General features: G+C 38.7%; 1 protein-coding gene across 1 annotated transcript; it reads right to left on the bottom strand.

Annotated features, from left to right (window-relative positions):
- Nucleotides 1–17,493: 17,493 nt before the first annotated feature.
- On the bottom strand, nt 17,494–26,336 carry ASMT (acetylserotonin O-methyltransferase). Its single transcript, XM_063304684.1, has 8 exons — nt 26,148–26,336; nt 24,919–25,093; nt 22,968–23,097; nt 20,460–20,528; nt 19,835–19,953; nt 19,147–19,287; nt 18,028–18,150; nt 17,494–17,781 (listed from the first exon to the last, which is right to left on the bottom strand). Exons 1-8 carry the CDS (start codon nt 26,334–26,336, stop codon nt 17,570–17,572), a joined length of 1,158 nt encoding a protein of 385 aa, XP_063160754.1. The 3' UTR covers nt 17,494–17,569.
- Nucleotides 26,337–27,079: the final 743 nt, after the last annotated feature.

The following is a 27,079-nucleotide window of genomic DNA, read 5'->3' as shown; positions in this document are numbered from 1 at the left end:
TTCTCTTACCCTTACATGGTAATACAACTCCTGCTCCATATCAGGCAGACTATTCCTGGCAAGCTTTAAGGGTGGGTTCTCCAAATTATCACTATCATACCTTTACTGCTTGCACTTGGTTCCAAATATTTCTGTTCTTCTCCTCCCATCCACCCTCTCAACCCAACACTTTAATTCATCCTGAACAAAGGCCATGGCAAATAATCCTATATGGTTCTTCAGTGTTTTGATAAGAACTTGGCAATATGATAGATTGGTTTTCTGCAATATAGATGCCTTCCAAATGTCTGGGCTTCATTTCCAAGCATTCTCAACAATGGACATGCTTGCTGGAGAGGTTTTCCAGCTTAAAGAAGGGTGGGATAGATGATGCTCATATATTCCACAAGTACCCTGGGTCACTGCAACTTCCTAATATTGTAATCTTTATGACTCTCATTTATAGACCACTTTGCGTAGGATTGAATAAAAGGTCAACATTTTTTAGGAATTGTGGCCAATCAAAACAAAAATAATTGTGAATGCCCTTAACTGCAGGATGTGATCAAGAAAGCAAGATTCACACAGATTTTCTTTAATGAGTTGCAGTGACAAGAATTTGGAGTTAGAGTGCAAAATCTTTAGAACTGAGGAACCTTGAAGGCCTCCTGAATTCATTAAGGGGGAATGTCTTTGAACTTTTTGAATCTCTTTTTCCCAAAAGGTTTATGTGATGGGTTAGAGTCTGTTTATTTGAGAAGCCTACAACTGGATCTCTTGATTCCTTGTGTTTAGAGGTTTCTTTCTTTCTCAACCTCGGCACAAAATCTTACAGTAATGTTAATCTGTTTTCAGGCTTGAATGTACCAGTGGTGACTTTTCTATAACACAGAAAGAATTTGTGACCCTCTAGTTATTGCTGAACTATAGCTCCTGGAATCTCTTACAATTGTGTGTGCTGACCAACTGCTGGGAGTTCATTACACCTGGAGACCCATGGGTTCCCCACAGGTCCCCACACTATCCATTCCCTTTTCTCCAGTGTTCATTCCTATCCCTTGCAGCCTTCCGCTCATTTTTCTTTTGGAAGGCCCCTCAATGTATAACTACAGCTTGTCAATGAGGCTTGCTGAAGCTGACTGGGAGGGAGTGGTAAAAATTTAGCGCCCTCATTTGCATGAGCCAATGCACTTTCCAAATAAATAAAGCAGAAGTTGGATGAAATATCTTGCAAGAATTAGGCCATACAGTAAGATCATTTGAAGATCCCTGAAAGATTAACAGGCCCACAAAGCTCCATAAAGAGATAAGATTTCATTTTATTTTAGCTAAGTGAGCTTAGGAAGACAGCATAAGTATCGGCACAAAGGCAGGTAAGAAAGAATACAGAGACAGAGAAATGACATATCCATTCTGGTGCCCAAATACTCCTGACACTAATCAGGGATTATCATGGCTCAAATTTCCTCTTACCAATACTTCCTGTTTTGTATTACAGCTGAGGTCCTTCTAATTTATGTTCAATAATTTTGTACAACCAGGCAGAAATGATCAATTAGGCATTAATCACTCAATTCGCTTCATATCTATTTCAGGGGTTCAGAAACCAGCTGGCCTGAACTTGGATCCGAAGCTTTCCAAGTGGATTTGTGAATGAGTGAGTGAGTGATCTGAAACAAGGGTCAAAACCAGAATTACTTAAAATTGTCAGCATAGTAAACGGGACTGAAGCCTGCCAGTTTCAGAAAAGTAATTGCAAGGCTTTGGCATTAGGTTCTTTTAACTGCCTATAATTGTGTGTGTGTGTGAATTTAATTTATTTTGAACTTGCCAGATAATTTATTTCTAAACTTGCCAGATTTCATGAACTGCCAAGGACTGATCACTATCTATTGTTTGATTTTTTTAAAATTAAAAATTGTAATGTTGTTTTTGGTAAGAAATTTATAGATGGATTCATGTAAAATTCTTTGTGCTGGGTGTCATGAAATTTGATTTTGTGAAGGGAAATGCAGTATCATAGGTGTTCTTCCCCAAACCCATTTTGTGGTTATTTGGACACTGTAGTTAGAATCTTTCTAGAAATTGCTCGACCAAATGCATAATGGAAAAGGAGTTTAATAGAAGGTTGAAATTTGAAATACATATTGGACTCTAAATACATGAGAAGACAATTTTAACAAAAGGTAAAAATGTAATAATGGTGAATTATGATACTCACAAAGTTTAGTTCCAGATCTGGATCTTATCTCTTTGAATGGAATCCTGTTTCATTTTGTAGATCAGAATTTATCTACATTTACCCACTTTGACTCAAAACTGCTGAATCCACTGTTGTTTATTCGTTCAGTCGCTTCCGACTCTTTGTGACTTCATGGACCAGCCCACGCCAGAGCTTCCTGTCGGTTGTTGCCACCCCCAGCTCCCCCAGGGATGAGTCCGTCACCTCTAGAATATCATCCATCCATCTTGCTCCTGGTCGGCCCCTCTTCCTTTTGCCTTCCACTCTCCCTAGCATCAGTATCTTCTCCAGGGTCTCCTGTCTTCTCATTATGTGGCCAAAGTATTTCAGTTTTGCCTTTAATATCATTCGCTCAAGTGAGCAGTCTGGCTCTATTTCCTGGAGTATGAACTGGTTTGATCTTCTTGCAGTCCAAGGCACCCTCAGAATTTTCCTCCAACACCACAGTTCAAAAGCATCTATCTTCCTTCTCTCAGCCTTCCTTATGGTCCAGCTCTTGCAACCATATGTTACTACAGGGAACACCATTGCTTAACTGTGCAGACCTTTGTTGTCAGCGTGATGTCTCTGCTCTTAACTATTTTATTGAGATTTTTCATTGCTCTTCTCCCACGGATTAAACATCTTCTGATTTCCTGACTGCAGTCAGCATCTGCAATAATCTTTGCACCTAGAAATACAAAGTTCTCCACTGCCTCTACATTTTCTCCCTCTATTTGCCTGTTATCAATCAAGCTGGTTGCCATAATCTTGGTTTTTTTGAGGTTAGGCTGCAAGCCAGCTTTTGCACTTTCTTCTTTCACATTCATCATAAGGCTCCTCAGTTCCCCTTCAGCAAAAGATTGTTAACTTGTCATGGTGCTGGAGCTTGAGCACCTCAATGATGCCATGAACTAAACCATGAAGGGCCACCCAAGACAGGAAGGTCAGGACAGAGAGGTCAGACTAAATGCGATCCCTGGGGAAGGTAATGGAAACCCACCCCAGTATTCTTGCCATGAAAACTAAATGGATCAGTACAACCAGAGATATGTCAGTATACCATCGGAAGATGAGACTCCCAGGTCAGAAGATGGTCAAAATGCTACTGGGGAGGAACAGAGGATGAGTTCAACTAGCTCCAGATGTGATGACGCAGCTAGCTCAAAGCTGAAAGGACAGCTAGCAGCTGATGGTGCTGGTAGTGAACAGCAAATCTGATGTTCTAAGGATCAACACACCATTGGAACCTGGAATGTAAGATCTATGAGCCAGGGCAAATTGGATGTGGTTATTAGTGAGATGTCAAGATTAAAGATAGACATTTTGGGCGTCAGTGAACTGAAATGGACTGGAATGGGCCACTTCACATCAGATGACCACCAGATCTACTACTGTGGACAAGAGGACCACAGAAGAAATGGAGTAGCCTTCATAATTAATGGTAAAGTGGCTAAAGCAGTGCTTGGATACAATCCAAAAAGAATGATAGAATGATCTCAATTCGAATTCAGGGCAAGCTGTCTAACATCACAGTGATCCAAATATACGCCCCAACCACAGATGCTGAAGAAGCTGAAGTAGAGCAGTTCTATGAGGATCTGCAGCACCTACTGGACAACACGCCTAAAAGTGATGTTATTTTCATCACAGGAGACTGGAATGCTAAGGTGGGCAGTGAAATGACACCTGGAATTACAGGTAAGCATGGCCTGGGAGAACAAAACGAAGCAGGACATAGGCCGATAGAATTTTGCCAAGACAACTGACTCTGCACAACAAACACTCTCTTCCAACAACCTAAGAGACGGCTTTATACATGGACTTCACCAGATGGACAACACCGAAATCAGATTGACTACATCCTTTGCAGCCAAAGGTGGCGGACATCTATACAGTCGGTAAAAACAAAACAAGAAATTGAGTGGAATCACTTTTGCTATGGTCTTTGGAATCCCCTTTTATTATGGTGCTTGGTTGCCATTTTATATTTTGTGTCTTGTATTTACATATTGTATATGTTTTGAAATTATGTGGGGGTGTTGTTTTATTTTTGTTGCTGTTATTGTATCATGTCACATTGTTTGAATTGGGCAGTTCTATACATCAAATAAATAAATAAATCTGCCACAGACTTATGGTATTATATCTGGTATCTTAGAATTGCCAATATTGTTACTTTACCTATTCCTATCAGTTCTGTGCACAATTTTTCCTCTGCTTTGGTCAGGCTTGCCCTTTGCTTTCTGCTTATGAAAAAACTTGGGACTTGCAACTAAATGTCATAGTGTATTACATTATCTGTAAGAAATTCTCCTGCTGGGAATAAAATCATTTAGTTTTGTTCTGACTACATGTATAAGGAAAAGAGGGTGAAAGAGCTTCAGATTAGTGTCTGTGTGTTTGTGTGTGCATGTGTGTATCTGTGGATATAAATATAGACATTGTTTTCCATGATCTATTGAGAATGTATGTTGTTATATATTGTTGCACTAGTGCTTAGACATATACATTTCTTTTTCACTCCTTTTCTAGTGCAACTAAGAGTCTTTTTATCTTTATGATCCCTAACTCAGTGATTCACAGACTATTAGGAATCTAATTTGTCCCTTGAGCATTCCCTTAGCCATCCTTCTACCTACTCTTAACTATTGGTTTACTCATAGCCACATACAATGCCACTATGTTTCTTTAGTCACCAATTTTTCCTCTCTTTAGAGAGTAGTTTTCTTCATTCTGAGGGGGTAGCTAAAATGGATCAGCAATATTTTTTACAATATAAGGTAGTAAGATTTCCAGTCTTGGTGTTCAGTATGAATCTTGACCATCTTTTCCCAGCCAGTATAAATAAATATTTTATCTCTATGAAGCCAGGACAAGAAACATGTCACTCCCCACATGTTGCTGGACTCAGATCCCCTTGCCATCAATCTTTTGGCCAATAATCAGGGATTATGGAAATTGTAATTTAACAGCATCTGGAGAACCACAGGTTCCCACTTCTGCTATTGTGTCAACTCTGAAGCGAGATCTCCCCTTACTTAGATCTTTTGTGTCAATCACAATGCCATATAATTTTCACAGAGCAATTAAAAATGCAATCAGTCTCTAAATAGGCTAATTGAAAAGCATATATTATTTGAGTGGATAGTCCCCATGGAGTTTTGAAAGAAAAAGAAAATTAAGCCCGCTTGAAGCATGGGGAATAGGCAACTTTCACGGTTGAAGCTGCATACCTGTCAGCTGAGGAATAAGAGAGAAAGTAAAATGCCCATTCACTCTTTGGAAATATATAAAGCAGTCTTATCAATCCAAAAGTTATACCTGACACCCAATAGGAGTGTTCAGAAAAAAATCTCCCATTATTTGCTACTATGACATCTGGATGGTGCCAGGTTAGAGAAAGCTGTTCTGATATCAGCTGATCTGGAATTGATTTCAGTCAGCTCTATGTACTGCCTAGATAACTTCTTTTTTCTTTTTAATACCCAAGGTTCAGATGTAAAAATAAACCAAGTGTAATTTCTAAGGTTCACAGGCAGATCAACAACATCATTTCATTTCAGGTCTCTGTCACATCCTATTTTTCACCGTTAATAAGGACAACTCAATCTGACACAATTTTTCTTTTACCTGACTATCAGCTAGGAAAAAGCTGCACTCTACGGATGATCTAAGATGAAAAATAACTGACATAAATGAACAGATACAAATGATTAGCAAAAGCCAAGATTTGGCATGCCTTAGAAAGAATGATATATTTCCTTCAAGAGGCATTTAGCAAGCTTTCAAGGCAGGGGAAAGAACATTCTTGATCAATTTGTCATCATGTTGGTGCTGCTAATGTTGTTTTTTTTCTCACATTTCTGTTCCCATTTGCAAATAACATTATGGAACATTATTAAACTTTCCCAGTACAAAACACCTTTCCTTTCCAAAGTGAGAATCAGGACTGTTTAAGCAACAAGCATATAGCAGCCCTTCAGCAAAGGATCGTTACCTTGTCGTGGTGCTGGAGCTTGAGCACCTCAATGATGCCATGAAGGGCCGTGAAGGGCCACCGTGAAGGGCCACCCAAGACGGGAAGGTCATGACAGAGAGGTCAGACTAAATACGATCCCTGGGGAAGGTAATGGCAACCCACCCCAGTATTCTTGCCATGAAAACTAAATGGATCAGTACAACCAGAGATATATGTCGGTATACCATCAGAAGATGAGACCCCCAGGTCGGAAGATGGTCAAAATGCTAATGGGGAGGAACAGAGAATGAGTTCAACTAGCCCCAGACGTGATGACGCAGCTAGCTCGAAGCTGAAAGGATGGTTAGCGGCCGACAGTGCTGGTGGTGAACAGCGAATCCGATGTTCTAAGGATCAACACATCATTGGAATCTGGAATGTAAGATCTATGAGCCAGGGCAAATTGGATGTGGTTATTGGTGAGATGGCAAGATTAAAGATAGACATTTTGGGCATCAGTGAACTGAAATGGACTGGAATGGGCCACTTCACATCAAATGACTACCAGATCTACTACTGTGGAAAGAGGACCACAGAAGAAATGGAGTAGCCTTCATAATTAATGGTAAAGTGGCTAAAGCAGTGCTTGGATACAATCCAAAAAATGATAGAATGATCTCAATTCAAATTCAGGGCAAGCCATCTAACATCACAGTGATCCAAATATACGCCCCAACCACAAATGCTGAAGAAGCTGAAGTAGAGCAGTTCTATGAGGATCTGTAGCACCTACTGGACAACACGCCTAAAAGAGATGTTATTTTCATCACAGGAGACTGGAATGCTAAGGTGGGCAGTCAAATGACACCTGGAATTACAGGTAAGCATGGCCTGGGAGAACAAAATGAAGCAGGACATAGGCTGATAGAATTTTGCCAAGACAATTCACTCTGCATAACAAACACTCTCTTCCAACAACCTAAGAGACGGCTTTATACATGGACTTCACCAGATGGACAACACCGAAATCAGATTGACTACATCCTTTGCAGCCAAAGGTGGCAGACATCTATACAGTCGGTAAAAACAAGACCTGGAGCTGACTGTAGTTCCAGTCACGAACTTCTTATTGCACAATTTAGGATCAGACTAAAGAGATTAGGGAAGACCCACAGATCAGCTAGATATGAGCTCACTAATATTCCTAAGGAATATGCAGTGGAGGTGAAGAATAGATTTAAAGGTCTGGACTTAGTAGATAGGGTCCCGGAAGAACTATGGAAAGAAGTGCGCAAAATTGTTCAGAGGCGGCAAGAAAATACATCCCAAAGAAAGAGAAAACCAAGAAGGCAAAATGGCTGTCTGCTGAGACACTAGAAGTAGCCAAAGAAAGTAGGAAAGCAAAAGGCAACAGTGATAGGGGGAGATATGCCCAATTAAATGGAAAATTCCAGAGGTTAGCCAGAAGAGGTAAGGAATTATTTTTAAACAAGCAATGCGCGGAAGTGGAAGAAGACAATAGAATAGGAAGGACAAGAGACTTCTTCCAGAACATTAGAAACATCGGAGGTAAATTCCAGGCAAAAATGGGTATGATCAAAAACAAAGATGGCAAGGACCTAACAGAAGAAGAAGAGATCAAGAAAAGGTGGCAAGAATATACAGAAGACCTGTATAGGAAGGATAACAATATCGGGGATAGCTTTGACCGTGTGGTCAGTGAGCTAGAGCCAGACATCCTGAAGAGTGAGGTTGAGTGGGCCTTAAGAAGCATTGCTAATAACAAGGCAGCAGGAGACGACGGCATCCCAGCTGAACTGTTCAAAATCTTGCAAGATGATGCTGTCAAGGTAATGCATGCTATATGCCAGCAAATTTGGAAAACACAAGAATGGCCATCAGATTGGAAAAAATCAACTTACATCCCCATACCAAAAAAGGGAAACAATAAAGAATGTTCAAAGTATCAAACAGTGGCACTTATTTCACATGCCAGTAAGGTAATACTCAAGATCCTGCAAGGTAGACTTCAGCAATTCATGGAGCGAGAATTGCCGGATGTACAAGCTGGGTTTAGAAAAGGCAGAGGAACTAGGGACCAAATTGCCAATATTCGTTGGATAATGGAAAAAGCCAGGGAGTTTCAGAAAAACATCTATTTCTGTTTTATTGACTATTCTAAAGCCTTTGACTATGTGGACCATAACAAATTGTGGCAAGTTCTTAGTGGTATGGGGATACCAAGTCATCTTGTATGCCTCCTGAAGAATCTGTATAACGACCAAGTAGCAACAGTAAGAACAGTAAGAACAGACCACGGAACAATGGACTGGTTTAAGATTGGGAAAGGAGTACGGCAGGGCTGTATACTCTCACCCTACCTATTCAACTTGTATGCAGAACACATCATGCGACAAGCTGGGCTTGAGGAATCCAAGGCTGGAGTTAAAATCTCTGGAAGAAACATTAACAATCTCAGATATGCAGATGATACCACTTCACTTTGATGGCTGAAAGTGAAGAGGAACTGAGGAGCCTTATGATGACGGTGAAAGAAGAAAGTGCAAAAGCTGGTTTGCAGCTAAACCTCAAAAAAGCCAAGGTTATGGCAACCAGCTTGATTGATAACTGGCAAATAGAGGGAGAAAATGTAGAAGCAGTGAAAGACTTTGTATTCCTAGGTGCAAAGATTACTGCAGATGCTGACTGCAGTCAGGAAATCAGAAAACGCTTAATCCTTGTGAGAAGAGCAATGACAAATCTCAATAAAATAGTTAAGAGCAGAGACATCACACTGACAACAAAGGCCCGCATAGTTAAAGCAATGGTGTTCCCTGTAGTAACATATGGCTGCAAGAGCTGGACCATAAGGAAGGCTGAGCGAAGGAAGATCGATGCTTTTGAACTGTGGTGTTGGAGGAAAATTCTGAGAGTGCCTTGGACTGCAAGAAGATCCAACCAGTCCATCCTCCAGGAAATAAAGCCAGACTGCTCACTTGAGGGAATGATATTAAAGGCAAAACTGAAATACTTTGGCCACATAATGAGAAGACAGGACACCCTGGAGAAGGTGCTGATGCTAGGGAGAGTGGAAGGCAAAAGGAAGAGGGGCCGACCAAGGGCAAGGTGGATGGATGATATTCTAGAGGTGACGGACTCGTCCCTGGGGGAGCTGGGGGTGTTGACGACTGACAGGAAGCTCTGGCGTGGGCTGGTCCATGAAGTCACGAAGAGTCGGAAGCGACTAAACGAATGAACAACAGCCGCCATGTGTTTTACTATATAGAAAGAGAATGAGATGACAGAATGGGATGACACCTCCATATAGGCACCATGTTAAACAAAGCACCACATTTTGAAAATGGGATTGATTGATTGATTTAGGTGGGGTTAGAGAGATCGATTGCAAAGTTTGCTTAGGGTTTCAGTTGCTGGAAATGATCCAGGGCAGTGTTTTTCAACCTTGGCAACTTTAAGATGTGTGGACTTCAACTTCCAGAATTCCCCAGCCCAGCTGATCTAGGGCTAACATTCTAGTAATCTGTGTGAAGGGCTGTCCAGCCCCAAATCTGATTTCAGGAGAAAGTGCCATAAGAAAGAAGAGCAAAAGGGCCTAGAAGTCATCCTTCAGCAGTTAGCAGGACTTGGGCAACAGACTGAGCAGTAATGAAGGTCACCTGCTGACAGCCTTCCCTACCATAGTGAAGTGTTTTGCTTTTCTGTTTAAAGTATAGAAATTATTTCTAAAATTGAACTTCAACATCTAAATCATCACATGCACAAGTTATGCTAATCTGTGTCCTCTATTGACCTCTGTTTAACTTATTTCATTTTTTCTTGTATCTCCTCAGAGCACAGAGATACATGAAGAAGTGGCTTAAATTGTGACCCTCTTCCACTTTGCCAGAAGTATGACATTGGGTTAAAGGGAAGCCTTTGAAGTCAGTTTGTTTTGCAAGACGATACAGCCATTCTTTTTTTTTTAATTGTAATTGATGAGGATCATTGGAGCAAGTTGCTGGATATATTTTTTTTTCCTATCTAACATGGACTTTGGGGTTAATATACAGTATATTCCATTTCTTCTCCCTTCCATCCTAGCCCTTCATCTCTGAATTTAAGCAGTGTGATCTTGGGAAGCTCCAGAGCCTGTAAAAACTGAGGATGGGAGCGTGTAAGTTGCCCAGGACCTACTTTAATCCACTGAGACCAAATTAATTATCTTACTTTATCATTACTACTTTTTGAAGATAGTTTGGGGAAGTTGATAATATACACTCTTTCTATCTCCTAAGCAACATATGTGCATTCCCTTAACTTCTGTAAAATGATGTCCATTGACTGCCATGAAAGCAAAACTGTGAGTCAGTCACTCTTTGATCTACCACATTTCTCAGTCTATTCCATATATATATACACACACACATATATATATACATACATACATACACATATGTATATACATCCACATACATCCACACACACACATACATACACACATACATGCACACACACACACATACAGTAAATCTATTGTTTATTGGAAGTTTATGCATACTAAATGAAATAATAATAATAATGTAGACAAAGTAATAGAAAATGAAGAAGCCAAAGTGCTCTGGGACTTTAGAATTCAAACAGACAAGCATCTGCCACACAACACCCCAGACTCAACAATTCTTGTGGCGAAAATAGGAATAGGAAGAAGTATTAGGTATGTTCACCACCTCGAGTTATTTATAAAAGTAATAAAGGTGGGATAAAAAAGCCTAAAGAAAATGTTGATACGAAATACAAAAAAGTCTGGATAGTGGACACTGAAGTACTTGGAGACAGCAGAAGAGAAGAGAAAGTACTGGAGAAAATCACAAAAGATAAAGACCTGCAAATAGAAGTAGAAGGATTGTGGCAAAAGAAAACAAAGAGAGTACCAAAAATAATAGGTGCCTTGGGTGCAATTCTAAAACATCTGGAGCACCATTTGAACACCATTGGAATTGACAAAATCACCATCAGTCAATTGCAAAAGGCCACTTTACTTGGAACAGCTTACATCCTGTGAAGATACCTTTAATATTATTGAACAACAGCATATGCCTATCCCAGGTTCTTGGGAAGGACTCAATAGGTAGACAAAAATGCCAAATCCAGTCTAAACATCTGGCTGGTTGTATGACCAACAATAATTAAAGTTAATGTTGACCATGACAGCACTCAAGTATAGTCCCCTAACTTGTACATATGGAAGTTAGGAAGATAAACATCTGACCACTTGTTATAGAGACTTTCTAAGCTTAAAAACCTTTGGGTATTTCACTACAACTCTGACAATTCCCATCCAGAACAGGAAATAGTCATGCTGACTGGAAATAACATAGACTACAGTTCCAACAATTCTAGAATGCAACACATTGAGGTGGCAATGCTACTGAATAATATATAGTTGTAAGCATTTAAGGCCACAAGGAAAAATAAAAAAGAAACGTATCATCTTCCTAGTTAAAATATGACATGACTTTATAGTGTGGAAGAAAGAGGCTAACTCAGCATGAAAGAAATGCTTCCCAGCCATTCTCTTTCCTTTTATTTGTAAATGACCCCCCACACACACACTTATGCTGAGGAACTGTGTATGCATAAGCAAGAATTCATCCTCCAGATATGAGTACGAACGAGACTGTGAGCAAGTGAGTGAATAAAAGAATATAAGGATGTGAACAAAGCTTACACTTTAGAGCTGGCTGGAGTGAGAAAGTAATAGAAACACTGGTCTTTATAATGAAAGCTGGAAAGGCCATAACTTTAAGCTGTAGAGCTGGAAGTTAAGCAACTAAAAGCCAGAAAGAAACAGCAGCTACCTAAGTTATAGCAGTGTCTGGACCAGGAAGGCCCAACAGGAGTTGGAGGACCCAAGACCAAGACGTGTAGAATGGCATTCAGAAAGGCTTGTTCACAGATTTAGCATAGGAGGTCAGAAGCAGTCCAGCAGGCAAAGACCAGCAAAAGTGGTACAACTATAATATGGTGGGGAAGGCTATCAAAAAGGCACTGCAACTGACTCTGGGGAGCGGGGGTGTAGCCATCAAGTAGCTGAGCAGGCAAGATTTATCAAAGACCTATGGTTGGTGACCCACAGAAGACTTCCAGGGGCAGAGAGAGGCTGCCAGTTGCTAAATAGGCTGGTTGGGAAGGCTTCTTGGGAGAGGGTGGTAGGAGGCAGTAGGCTCCAGTAGGAGGAAATCCCAGCAGTAGACTCCAGTAAGAGGCTTGTAGGACCAGCTAGCCTCAGTAGGCATTTAGCCAGCTCACAGGAAATCTTAGTGGTTTATAGAGGGACCCCATGGCAGAAGGAGAAGACATCATAGCCCTGGACCCCTTGGAAGGCAGCTTTGGAACTGTAACTTGTCACCCCATTTGCCTGTGCCTGTTATCATCCTAAGCTGAACCTACATCATGTATCCCATCTGTAAGTAGAAGGGAATAGCCATGAATTTTTTTAGGATAATATAGAAGAGGGTTGCCACTGCATTTCTTCAGGATTTTTTAAAAATACTTTTCAGTATGGCATATACTTCAGGACTTCCCATGCGGTCTCACATTTAAATGCCATCCAGGTTCATCTTGCTTATCTCTTTAAAGCAGCTGTCCTTCATTTATTCAATCTACTAGCCTAACTCATATGGGCTGAATTTGGATGCAAAGTGAAAATGTGGTTCATGAGTTTCTATGTTGTGTGCATCATAATTATTTCACACAATAGATACAGAGGTAAATGAATTGAAATTATTAGCTTTTCACTTGAAGCTTTGATCATAGGTATTTGGAATTGGAAACAGAACTACTAAGGAAGATATATATTGGAAAACTGGTAGGCTGGTTTTTGTTACTTTTAAAACTTTGAATTCAAAATGCATCTGAAATTGATCTGAAATTCACAGATTCATATAGTTAGAAGGGGCTATTTATTTAATCAAATCGAACTCCTGCTTAGTTCAGAAATGCTAATTAAAGTATCCACAAACTCTGCTTGAACGTATCTGTTGAAGGTGAGAATCCTAGTTCTCTAGATCATTAGAAATTGTACTTAATAATAATATTTTTTCCCTAACTCTCAGTCAGATTCTGCCTCCTCAACTTAAACCCAAAAGAAAATATTATTTTCAGCGTCTTGTAAGTAACATCCTATCAGGAGTTTGAAAAGTGGTATCATCTCCATACACAGACACTCCAATTTTATCTTCTTAAAGCTAAATATGTCTTGTTCCTCAACCTCTTTTCTCAGGGCTTAATTTCTAAATCTCTTTTTGTCCTCCTCTGTTTCAGTCTGAATTCTTCTTAACGTGTGTGTCCCTAATAGTTCACCATACCTGAGGAGAGTACTTGAGGTCTTGAAAGCAGTATAAAGTATAAACTATTACTTCCTCTGATTTAGAAACTGTAATTCTATTGATACAGTCTAAACCTGTGTTTACTTTTTGGGCAGCCACATCACACTGCTGACTCATATTCATTTTGCAGACAGCATTATCTGAAGATCTTTTTAAAAAAACTATTGTATCAGTAGGTCAAGTATTCCCCATCCTAAACCTGTGCATTTCATTTTCATTTCCTAATGAAGTACTCCACATTCTGTTAAATTCATTCTGTTACTTCCAGCCTATTTTTCTAACCTCTGAAGATCATTTCGAATTCCATTTTTCTTTTCTAAAATGTTACTCTTCTCTCCCCACTTTTTGTCATCTTGAAATCTGATAGGCATTCCATATACCTATTTGTTCTGGACACCAATTTTTTAGGTGTAATTTCATTTGGATTCCTGCAGCGAATTGCCTAATTGGTCACTTCCAAATCTTTGATTGTATGATTCAAGTCAATAATAAAAATGTTGAAGAATAAAATGTCTAGAGCTGAAAATTGTGGCACCCTATTCAACATCTCTTTCCAGTTTGTTGAGGAGACATTGATGAACATACTTCGAGTATGATTTTTGCACCAGTTATGTATTCATTGAATTGTCATATCATTCTGTTCACACTTAATTAGCTTGCTGACCTGAATGTCATGAGTAGTTTGAAAAAGCTTTCATGACATCAATGTATATTACTGCATGTCTATAGAATTCCATAATCTATTAAAGAAGTTATCCAATCAAAAATAAGACAAGGTTAGTTTGATTAGAGAAAGATCAACAACTCTTCGATCAACAATTCTTCTATTACATCAACAACTACATTCATCAGTGACTGAAAACCCCTTATGGACTTTTTGCTGAAAAAAGAGAAAAAGGAACTTGTGATTTATGGGTTTGATGATTTGAAGGGGTAGTTTATGGAAAGAAGGGAATTATGATGTAACCTTACAGCAAGAGGGTAAAATATAAATGCATTTAAAATCACTGTCAAAAAGATTGGAAGCTGCTTTTCTTTTCTTTTCTTTTTCTTTTTTCTTTTTTCTTTCTAACTTATTCATTATTTTCCCTTATTTTGTTTCTTTTTTAATATTTGTATTGTTTTTATTTTGTTAAAATTTTTCATTTCTGTGAACACTGTCCCTTAGAAGAATAAAATGTATAATCTGTAGTGGCTGATTATTATGGAAATGCTGCTTCCTTCAGATGTTTTGCATGTTTTCTTGAAGTCAGTGGTGAGACTTGGTCCTTAGAATCCCTGAGAAGACTTGGCCAGGAAATATTCAACTGCTGGATTTCTTCTTTATCTCTATGGCTTCTTCTTCAATGATAAGCTTCGATCCCTGGATAAACTGGCTTCAGATATCTATAGATTAAGTGACTTGTACCAAACTGTTGTAAGAAGGATAAATTCAAAAGATTACTGCCATTTAATGAGACCTGAAACTGCAGTCTTTCTACAGACAAATCCAAGCCTTCCTCAATTTTGAAAGACAAACTAGCACTTATTAATAATTTTTCACATGTGGGTAAATTGCATCAGTTCTAGAGCTCCATAGAAATGTTGGAATGGAGTGGAAATAGAGGTGCAGAACTGTCTTTCTTGCAGGAATGCATGGAAACACATTATACAGCTTCTGAACATTCCCACAATACCTTTTCATTCAGGATCCTTCCCATAGCATGGATCCAATGGCATAGGTTGAGAAAGTGTGCTGTGAAAAGTGAAAATAATGCTTGAGGGTTTTCATTCTGAATCTTAGCTTTCACAATCTGCAATTTCCAGTTCATCTGAAGCATTAAATATCTTTGCCCCTGCAGTTTTTCATCTCTGTCTTATTCTTGGCCAGCACTTTCTTGATCCTTTCTGGAATATTTTCTTGTTTCTTTTTATTGCAGTCTACCATATTTAGGAAATTTCCTGAACATGCTATTTCCCATCTTTGTTGTGTACATATCGCAAGAAAAGTATCAACTGTTCAGTATGAGAGATACAGTATCTGAGTCCCATCCACAATGAGACCATAGTACTGAGCATTTCTTAACTTTTCAAGAAAAATAACCACCATGCCACACTGATCCAATCGCCCTCCAGCAGAAAGGCAAGCTGAAACCTGGCATGCCGTGCCATGCCGACCTGACCCCCTCCAGCAGAAAGGCAAGCCCAAACCTACTGCGCTGCTCCACCCCGCCACCCCCAGCAAAAAGGCAAGTCCAAACCTGGCGCTTCACCAACTCAACCCTCCCCAGCGGAAAGGTAAGTCCAAACCCACCTTTTTAAAGGTAAGCCCAAACCCACCCCTCCGCTAGAAAGGGACCAGAATGGTGCAGTGCAGCGCACCAAGCCCAAACCCATCCGTCTGCCAGAAAGGGATCAGCCAATCCCTCTCTAACAGAAAGCAAGTCCAAACTTTGTGCACCTATTTTTAATAGTAATCCTTAAGCAACTGGAAACTACATTTATCTGGCACCTACCAATCTCCATGGGTGCCAGTTAACTGAGATTCTACTGTATTAAAAAAAAGTCTTCATCATTTTGCTAATGAAAACAGAGAGAGAGTTTAATGATATCCCAATCAAAAGCAAAGATAAGCAATGTTCATCTTGAGGGTAGATCCAGAAGGTCACTAAGTCTTCTACATCAAATAAAGTTACTCAAGTAATTAAATATGCAAAATTTGGAGGGAAGAATTGCCATATGATTAAACCTGTAATCTGGAAAAACAAGTCATACAACGTAAACAGAATGATTCCATTATTTATTTGATGAACTTCCATACACACAAGAAAATATTCTACAGTAATGGAATGTTTGCATTGCAACATCAAGAAGTTGGTAGATTCCACCACCTGCTTTGAATCTGAATAGCTTGATCTCAACCTGTGGAATCCTAGAACATCAGTAGTAATGTAGAGGACCATATTATTAGAACTAGCAGCCAACTGGGTTGAAGTGTAGTCTAAGAGCACCATCTAAGGGCCAAGTCAATAATTGTTCTGTAAGAATGTCATTAATAGAAGAATCAAACATTGCTGCCTCACTAATTAGGCCCTTTTGCTTGCATTTCATTTCATACCTTACTGCTAGCCATTTCTCCCTTTTTATGACTCTGTTTATGTCCATATATGTGCAGGTCTACATGCAGACACACACCTCTACCTCCCAATTCAGGCCAATGCTTCATCCAATCAAAGAAATGAATTGTACTCCACAGAACTGACAGCATAGGCTTATAGACATCACAAGTCTAGAAAAGTTGTGTTACATTGCTAGGCACTGTTACCCAACAGAAGTTAAAGCAGTTTTATTGGAGTTCTGCATTTATAGTATATATATTCTATTAGCCAGATGTTTTGTCTAACTAAATCTCAAACTCAAAGTATTAATTGTTATTTGTACATGTTTGTTACTAAGCTTCCACTGGCAAAAGATGAATTTCATGCAATGTTATTGCAGTCTAAAAACCTGGAAAAGATACTGTCATTTAACATTTCTTGGTTTTAGGATTCCACTGCCATTTAACCAATGGTTAACCAATGTCATTTAGCATTTCTTGGTTTTAGGATTCCACTGCCTGTCTTTCTGAAGTTATCCTGTTGTGGCTTAAGGGCTCTGTGCAGTTTTTCCAGCTAAATTGTTACTTAATATTCCTTAACCATCTCTCACCAACAGTATGTGGAGGAAATTCTACTTCATGATACTATAATAAACCACTGAAGCAGCTCAGGAAATGGGTGAAAATATGCATCATTTCTATTGTAAGACCTAGTTAAAAGAAAAAAATCTAGACAAAAAAAGCTGAGCAGGTCCTGTTTCTCTCTAGCCTCTGTACTGAATTACAGTATTAATTCAATGCATTAGTGGAATATTTTATATTTTAGACTGTTACTGATAATAAAACTTCTGTTCTGTAATGTGATTTAGATCAATTGTGTTTCACTTGAGATCAAGCATATTTTCTCAGTTTGCATTCATGATAACAAAGCAATAGAAACCATACTATTTTCTTCCTAAAATGGCATCATACAGCTTTCCAGATTTCTTAATTTCAATCTCCTTGAAACCACTTGCTGTGAGGAGCTTGGTGTATTCTGTTGGTGACCGTTCCTTTCCTTCAGTGTGAATGAGCATATTAAGGGAATAGAGCTGGCTTTCCAATGGCCCACGTTTATCCTCATTCAGAAGAGTTTCAATTAGTAAAACACCACCACCTAATTGGAATATATATATATATATAAAAGTCACGAGTCCAATATTATCTTCCCCCATTACAGGTTTATAACTGCTTGGGACAAATTTTCTGTAACCATTTGTCCTAGCATGTAAGGCTACCTGAGGATTGGGAAACACTGTACATGAAACAGTGTCATAGAAATATGTTTGACACACTCAAATGTGTGTCAAAAATACAATGTGCAACTGTATAATGTGCAGGCAGGCTATTATCATGTACGTACCAGTTTTGCAAGACTTTTGCACTTTTGTGAGAAGTTGCACACATTTCTCATCTGACCAGTCATGGAGGATCCTTGCTAATATATACAGCTCAGCTTCCGGAAGAGGATCGTTAAAAAAATCCCCTGTTAGAAAAATTGAGGAAAAAAACCCCTCACCAGTGAACATTGATTTCTCATTAATCAAACATTGAGGTTTTTGTATGGTTTTTGTTGTTGTTGTTGTTGTTGTTGTTCTATGTGGCTTTAAACACGTGGGCTAGGGGGTAACTAACTGGAATATCTGTTTGCTTATCTGAAATAAGTTTCCTCTGTGTAAGAACTGTCAAGCTAGAGCAAAACTGCTGTGGTTCCCAAGACCAAAGATGACTGGCCTGAATGGTCATAACAGCTAATTAAGGCAATTCTAAGGGTTGAAGTATCTCTGTTTCGTTTTAGAAGTGAATGCCCATTGTCTAAATTTTAGTGTTCAGAAAGAATAATGGTAATTTTTAAATACTTAAATATTCAGATCATTCAGTGAATTCAAATATATTTATTGAATTAAACTGAAATTGAGACTAAGAAAGTAAAAGGTTCACTTCTGAAGGTACCTTCTAGATCAGCGTGGAACCTTGAATCCAAATGTGTGATGGTATGTGGGAATGACTTTGGGAGACAACAGGAAGACCCACTGCCTAGGCAACAATCTTCCTCCTGTCTCCCAAGGTCATTCCCACATACCATCACAAAATGTTGCATTCAATGCATGAGGCTGAGGGAAGGGTTCTTCCCTGGGGCCCCATTCCTCCAAGGAAGTTACCTCATGTTGTCTTTCTGCAGAGAAAGGAGATGCTTCATTCTCCCTGGAAATTAAAAAAAATGGACTTGGTGTCCATTTCCTGAGCCCAAAAAGGAAATTAGCTACTCTCAGGTTTCCTTCCTGGCCCAGACACTCCTGTAAGAGACACACCTGTGTGTAAGAGACACACAGAAGTAAGAGGCAGCCATTTCCCCTTAAGGCTCTGATCCCTACACATGGCCCCCAGGAGGAAATCAGAAGGCAATCCAACCATAAGTCTCCTGACCTTATTCTACAGAGAAGAAATATCTCTCCCCTTTCCCCAAAAGAACGACACTAACCTTCATAAAAATTGATCCGATTTTCCTCTGCAGATACAAAATGCTTCTTTGCTGTTTGAATTACTTTAGGGAGGTCAAAAATAGTGACTGTACAATCTGGATACAGTGAAACACATTCTTGGGCCAAAGCCCCAGCACCTCCTTTTGAAAGAAAAATAAAAGATACATTGAACCATACATAATGCATATTTGTCTCACGCAGTTGCTTTTGATCTTGGATGCAACAACCCCTATCAGCAGAGGATTAGTAAATTATACATGATTAGACATAAAGAAGATTTTGAGTGTACAGTTTGTGTGTGTGTTTTATATTATACAGAGGGAATTGCAGTTGTTTTTATTTTTTTGAACTTAAGAGAATGTTGGAAATAAATTATGTAAAGGTGGTCAGTACTCTGTCTGTCTACCGGTCAGCAGTAGTGTTTCATAAAACAGAATATAACAAGACCCAAATGTTGTTATTGCAGGAGAAAATGGCAACAGAAGGACTGTGTGTGTGTTTAATGTGTCATTGCTTGCAACTCAGAACTTAGAGCCAATCTATAAAATCAGCACCCATATTTTGCTATTTTTATTTAGCCTGTCCTGTGCCTAAAAACAAAAGCTGATCCTCCAAAAAAGCAAAGGGCCAAATATTTTACTGTCTGTATATTTAATTAGGAGGAAAACAAATTCTTAAGGAACTTACCACCAAGATCACAGATCACAGTGAATGGTGACAGATCAAATGCAGCCATCACATCTCTGCCACATAGGCTCCAAATTGCATTCAATCCATACATGAATTTCACCATTTCTTCTTCTGATCTAGATAGTAGAGTTCACAAAAGCATTAGTATTATAGAAGAGACACATAAGAACAAACATTATAACAGGCATGAACTGATTATTTTGATACTGTCCTTCTAATTATTAAATCTTGGTCATGCTTCAATACTCAATGGAGGATTTCTCAGATTAAGAATCAGATGGATTTGTTGCCTCTTCTGCATGTCCTTTTTCTGGTGGAATAATTTGTATGCATTGATTCTTTAACACCAAAGAATATGCTAGATTTTTCTTAAATGCAGGATGTTTTCTCTTAAAAAGAGGATACAGTTATAGATATTTGTTTTCTAAGTCTAATACAAATAAACTATAAACTAATCTGATGGTTACATTGCATATCAGCTATTTTTAATGGACCTTAATAACAGCCTTAATTTCTATAAAAAGAAAAGTGTTTGAGAAAACAAGAAAAACAGTACAGGGTTCTATGAAATTAACTAGTGGATTTAAGAACATATTTTTTCAGAGGTAATATCTAGTTTTACCTGTATAGAGCTTCAAAAACAGCTTTCGATGAAATGCCAAATGCTCTTTCATACTGGTTCTTGCCTTCCCTTGGGGGAAAAACACATCTTTGGGTATCTGGCAGCTTTTCAAGAGTCAGTTAAAATTATGTAGTTCTGTTGACCTTAAGAAAAAGCTCATGCTGAAGACTGTGCTAGGAATTTTGAAATATGGCTATTACGCATCATACCATTGCTTGAAGACAATGGATGGTATGTAAGTGTGTGTTGGGGTGGGGGGATGTCTCTAGTTTTGCACATAGCAATTTGCAGGATCACATCACTTGATAATCAGTGATGTGTGTCAGTATGGAAAAGTGCATTGGGGGCCGCATGCTTGCACTGGGTTATCTCTGCTTATTTTGGGCTATGGCCGTATCTGCTGCTCATATGTAACCTTCATATGTTTCTCTGGAATCATGTTGCCTCTTGGACCCAAACAGGTGTTCCTTCCCTGCTCCTCCAGGCAGAGATGCAAACAAGCATTCCTTCTGAAATCTCAAACTGGATGAATAACCTGATTAAATGGTGCTGGGAATTACAATTCCCAAGCAGAAATAAAATTACAGTAGGTGCCTATACACAGAACCATAAGTTGTGCTAAATTTTTGTTTAAGGCAGAAGAAAGCTCTTAGAAAACAGATGCCTTTTCCACATGACTGGTAAAAAAAATGGGTAATTGCCAAGCTTATTCTTAATTAAACCAAAGGGAATTCTCCCATCACTCACTGAAGTAGGTACTGGTGCAGAATATTTGTTTGTGATTCTGCAGCGAGAGCTGTTATCTGCCAGTCATCTGTTCAGGAGTCATGGAAAAAACAGGCACAATCGTAGCTTTTATCCCACTCCATCAACAGTGCCCATTGTTTTCTAGAGTGCACGGTGTGGGTACAATTCTGTTGTGACATCACTGGATTAAATTCAGGCAGCTTAAATATTAATAATGCAAAGCAGCTAACACTGCCACCGTAATCATACAAAGAACTACTGGTTAAGAAACATTTTTCAACATGCTGAGGATCATTTAAAGCCTTGTGGTGTTGCACATGCTATGTTTCACTGTCCCACGGTTAATTAGAACCCAAGCGTGCAGTCCCAGATATACAGACTTGGGAATAAGATCCACTAAATCTAGTGGACCATGGCATGTACAGATGATGATGATACTATCCAGTCAATCATGTCCGATTCGCAGCAATTCTGTGGACCAGATGGATTATAACTGAGCAAAATAGGAAGAGCTCAACATTTTTTTTTAAAAGCAATCATACAAATGTACCTTTGGCCTTCAAATGACTCAAGTTATGACTTGTGTGTATTACTTTTACACCCTTCTAAGCTCAAATATATAGGAGTGTTAGATAAGCAATTTGTGTCCAGGCACTGAAAGTTATAGTAATGAAATCTGAAGTCTGCATCTGTGCTGTACTCTGCAAGCTATTCCTCTCTCTAGCTAAAGGGTGACAAAATCTGCAGGTGCAAAAATATATTATCAATCCTAGCATATTTCAGAAATTGTCCATCTTTTCATACGTGCACATACGTTATATACTGCACACAGTGCAGCTCAAGAGTATCCTGTTCAAGCCATGGTATTCTGTAACTTTTTCTTTTAGAGAAAAGTAAAGCTTTTATATTTCAATAAAACTAAAATAAAACTAAAATTCTCTTGTTACATTTTATATGCATGATCAGTGATTTTAGTTTCAATTTAATAAATCTGTGTACTTGATAGTGGAAGTTTTCTTCCTGATCTTTCCTATTTAGTATCTTTCTCTCTCTTTTTCTGCTGTTCCTTCTTCTAAAACATACCCATTGAGATTGTAGCCCTTCAACATAAACTTTATCTCATTTCTGTTAAAAAAACAAAACAAAGCCACAGTTCTCAGTAGAACCATTCATTTCCCATTAACTAAAAAAGCTTGATCTTATCTTTTGTTTTCTTTCAGCATTAACAGCATATGCTTATGCATCAGTCCCACATAGTCAATCTTCCTAATGAAGATTTTCTCTGCAAATTCTGTTAGTAAGACCGGTGATCCTAACAGGGGTTTCTTTACATCTTCATTAAGCCTGTCTTCTAAGCTATCAAGAACATTCTGGTTTCCACACCTTGCATGTGTAGTGTGAACAGAAAAAAGCAGGCCTATCATAAATCTATAGCAGTCCTAAGTTAACAATGAAGGCTACAATATTTTATCCTTTAGAAACAGCAGTAAGCACATTTATTTCACCTGATTTTTCTGAACACAAAGATCCATACAAATGGGTACAGTCTGTTTTTTTTTTCCATGGAGTTTTGATTATGTACAGCAGTGTTTCTCAACCTTGGCAACTTTAAGATATGTGGACTTCAACTCCCAGAACTCCCCAGCCAGCTGACAGGGGAATTCTGGGAGTTGAAGTCCACATATCTTAAAGTTGCCAAGGTTGAGAAACACTGCTGTACAGTATATATGACTGCATAGTATCTCATATTGTCCATCTCACCTCACAGCCTCTGTCAAGTACTGCCAGCAGAGATAAATCGTTTTGGAGTAGTACATGCAATTATGATACTGAGACTTGGGACTTGATTTTGTGAGAAACTGTTCAGCGATTTCTGTGTTGCCATAAAAAGCTAAAAAAAAATGGAAATGTTTTATAATACAGGCAAAATATCTGTTGGACTGCATCATCTTAACAGCAAGAGCAACGTGACGGCACAATTCTGTTAACCATTTCAGGTTACAATTTTTATTGCATTCTCTCAACAAAGATCTACTTTGGACCAAACCAAGGAACATCAGGAACATTCAGCAGCTATCTTTACTATGGCCTTGAGTAAGGCTTCCTTTCCTGATCATTTTGATTGTATAACAACAGGAAAATACGGGCAGGATCCACTCAAAGTTATGAGCTGCACATGGGTCTCTAAAACTGCCACAAGGTGCCTGATTGAACAAGACCCAAAGTAACACAGGAAAGAAGTAGAATAGACTCCACCATAGACGGTTCTCAGCAGGAAGACTATACCATACCACTTTGATCTATCACAAGTGGGGGTTTTTTTTTCAGTTCTCTGAAACTGATCAGTAATTCAATATTTAAGCAACCCTCTTACAGATAAACTCAGTTTTGCTTCTAACAACCACTGAGAGAAAACTACCCTTAGTAGTACTGATTTCATCTCTCTTTCTCCTTCTTGTTTACAGATCTAGATACTGACTCTCTTACATTCTCTAGACAAGGGAGGAATTCTGCAATCAGTGACTCCCTACATATAAGTAGTCCTCATTTAATTATTATAATTGGGACCAGAAACTCTATTGTTAAGCAATGTCGTTGTAAGTTGACTCTAGTAAGTTGCTTAGTGATGGCAGTTCTGGCAGTCCTGGTTGCTGTCATTAAGTAAGGACCTCACATGACTGCGACTTGCAACTTCCTGCCAGCTTTCCCACTGACTTTGTTGTGGGAAGCTGGCAAGGAATGTCGGAAATCATAATCACGTGACCACAGCTCACTACGTCATAATCATGAGTCCAGCCTTGACCACCCAGATCATAACCATGTGAGCACGAGGATGCTGCAATGGCCATAAGTTCAAGGTCCAGTCGTAATTACCACTTGTTCAGCACCGTTGTAAATTTGAACAGTCGCTGAATGAGTGGTTGTTAAACAAGGACCACCTGTATTGAAAAGTCTGTAGCATGTAATCAATATGTCCAAATGCACCATCACTTGAACAGCTTTCTCAGAAAGCTAGAGAACCTCGAGACCCCTTACCCCTCTATATAGCCACACATTCTTAAAGGCTGCCTCCTTTCCTATGAATGGCTCTCCTTTCCTATAAATATTCCCGTGAATACCACCCTTGGGGAATCCAGTAGATTATCCTGCATGCTGATCTCATGGCAGAAAGAATGACTGCTTTTAGGGTATCTAAGATTCCCCACTGCAGACTTTGGACCTGCAGCCCCTACTGAACTATTGAATGGTGATAGTTTACAGCTTATTCTCTGTACAACCACTTTCTGTAAAAATATATTGCCCATTTATGAACTCACAAGATTTGCCCATGGGATCATTTTGATTCTGGTTTTCTTAAGCCAGGAATGGACAATCTTTCAGTATAATGGAGCCCTCAGTGAATATTCAGGCAGAGCAATCCACAGAGGTCATTGGAGGACTTGGGGCCAATCAGCCCAACCTACTTTATAGGATTGTTGTTGGGAAAAATGAGGAGAGATCACCTATATGCTACATCTCAGGAGAAATGGTAGAATGAATGAATGAATAAACAAATAAACATACGATTTTCCAGGATGGTCACATGACATTTAAGCAAAGGTTCTTTCCAATTGAAGAAGCTAGACCATTAGATTCTAAGGTACAGAAATAGCATAAACAGATACTAATGGTGAGGATGATTGCCAGATCAATTTCAGCCTGGCCCTGTTACCTCCTCCTTTGTTCACTTCTACTTCGAGGAGCTTTAAACCCACACAAGCATCCAACAGTCTCTCCATTCCATGGAGGCTGCTCCCCAGACGTTCTGCGATGGCTTTGGATGACAAGTTTTCTTCTGATTCTTGCAACAGATCAAACACACCCAACTCACAGGCAGCGAACATCACCTCAAAGTGGAAAAAAGAGGAATTAACAGAATGGGAAGCAAGGACACACTGCTTGCAAGCAATGATTAAATCCAAAAGGCAGGAGGACGAGGGATAATTAAATTCAAACCAGCAAAATATGTCAGACCTTCAACCAGGTCTTAACTACATTTGACACTGATGGCATACGTGATTTCCCTGTGGAGCCCAAACCTCTTTTAAAACATCCTCCTTCAAAAAAAAATCCTACTGCATTGAAGCCACCACTGCCAACAAAATAACAATTATATTTTCACTTGGGAATATTCTTTTTCCTTTCATGGTTTCTTGAAATAGAGCACTGAGATAATCAGCTAAGCTTATACCAATATTTTGCTCTATTATAAATAATTTAGAGAACAACATGCTTTTTTAAAAGTGCTAGATTGAAGAACTTTTGAAAAGCATACCTTTAAAATTATTTGTCAGGTTTTTCCAAGGGTTTTTAAAAGTACATCAAGTTAGAATTCTGTTACATTAAGCATTTCTTTCTTTTTTCCTACCTACTGGTGTAAGACAAGGGCACAAGCTATCGAATGTTATGTAATTGTATTCTTTCTCCATGTAAATAAGTAAGGAAAGTAGTGGGAAAGATCTATGGGACTTTTTACTAGTAGCAAGGTCCTTGGTGTTTTCTAAGCAATGTACTTTGTTTTTAATCCAAGAATCAAAAGTCTTCAGATTTAATATAGTTCTGGAATATATTTACTGTTTGCTTCATTTTCAACTCTGGAGAGAGAGAGATCTGGATCCAGCAGCAATTACAGCTTTTCCTAATTCATGGATTTAAATTATTTTGATGCTGGCACAATTCTTTCAAGTTATATTCATTTCTACATTCTATCAACAATATTAGTTCAATTAAAATTAAAGCCATTACATTGGGGAGGAAAAAGATCTCATAGATATAATTTTTAAATGGATTACATGCCATCAAGTCTTCAATTCTGTGCCTTTTCTTAAATTACTACTACTACCAACTCTTTCTGGTGTTAATAATTTAGTTTTTTACAGGCATTATTTGTGATCCCCTTACCTTAGATACTAGAAATCCATTCTGATATTGAATTAGGATATGAGGATAGTCGAGTTCTTTTGCAGAGCTCATTCTTCTTCTGAGAGAAACAAGAGAAACCCTTTGGTGCTCTTCATTTAAATAAGCCTCTTTTGCCTGTAGATCATTCTGCGTAGTCCAGTTGAACTGTCCTAATACCACTGAAGACATCATCCACAGATGTGATGATGCAGGCTGCCCTCCAAACAACAGGGGTTTGTTTGTTCCAGTTAAAATAGAGTACCTTGAAATCTTATAGAACAAGAGTTAAAAATATATATATTGAACTGTCATTAAATACACAATGGTGGATTTAAACATAATCATGCTTAAAGAACATGAACTTAAATTGAAAGTGTAAATGAGACAGGCTTATCCTGACACATGTTGCTTTCAGTAGGCTTACTCCAATTGTACCTAAGGCTGTGGTTTGTAGTCTAAAATATGGTTTGTCTGTGGGTTAGTGTTTATGTGACTCCAGCTAATTGTAGTTTATTCTATTAAACATGGTTAAATCACTCTCTGAAATTTGAAGAACTTCACATTTGCAAATTTATCATTTAGTCATTTAGACAAAAAGTAGGCTTGATTGATTGATTGTGTAAGCTACAAAGGGCTTAGGGTTAGAATCACGTAGTTACATTCTGCTTTTTGTTCCATAGCAGTAGGTTGTAACTATTTTATGTTATTTTATGTTATTTTATGTTACCTTAAAAAAAAATCTACTAACAGAGATAACTTGGTCATTTGGCCTGAGATACACAGGCAACATTAAAACAGAGAACTGAGATGCAGCATTTGAAAAGAGAAGAGAAGGCTCAGATGGAGAGGCAAAGGAATATTTATTTTACTCTGCAAGTTATCAGCAGAGATCCCTGTACTGAGCCTCCAAAATAGATTCATAGCATGTTGAG

The sequence above is a fragment of the Candoia aspera genome, chromosome 5, assembly GCF_035149785.1.
Source record: "Candoia aspera isolate rCanAsp1 chromosome 5, rCanAsp1.hap2, whole genome shotgun sequence".
In the NCBI taxonomy this organism is placed as follows: domain Eukaryota; kingdom Metazoa; phylum Chordata; class Lepidosauria; order Squamata; family Boidae; genus Candoia; species Candoia aspera.
Note: the sequence above shows the minus strand (reverse complement) of the source record. Positions and strands in the feature narration are given on the sequence as shown.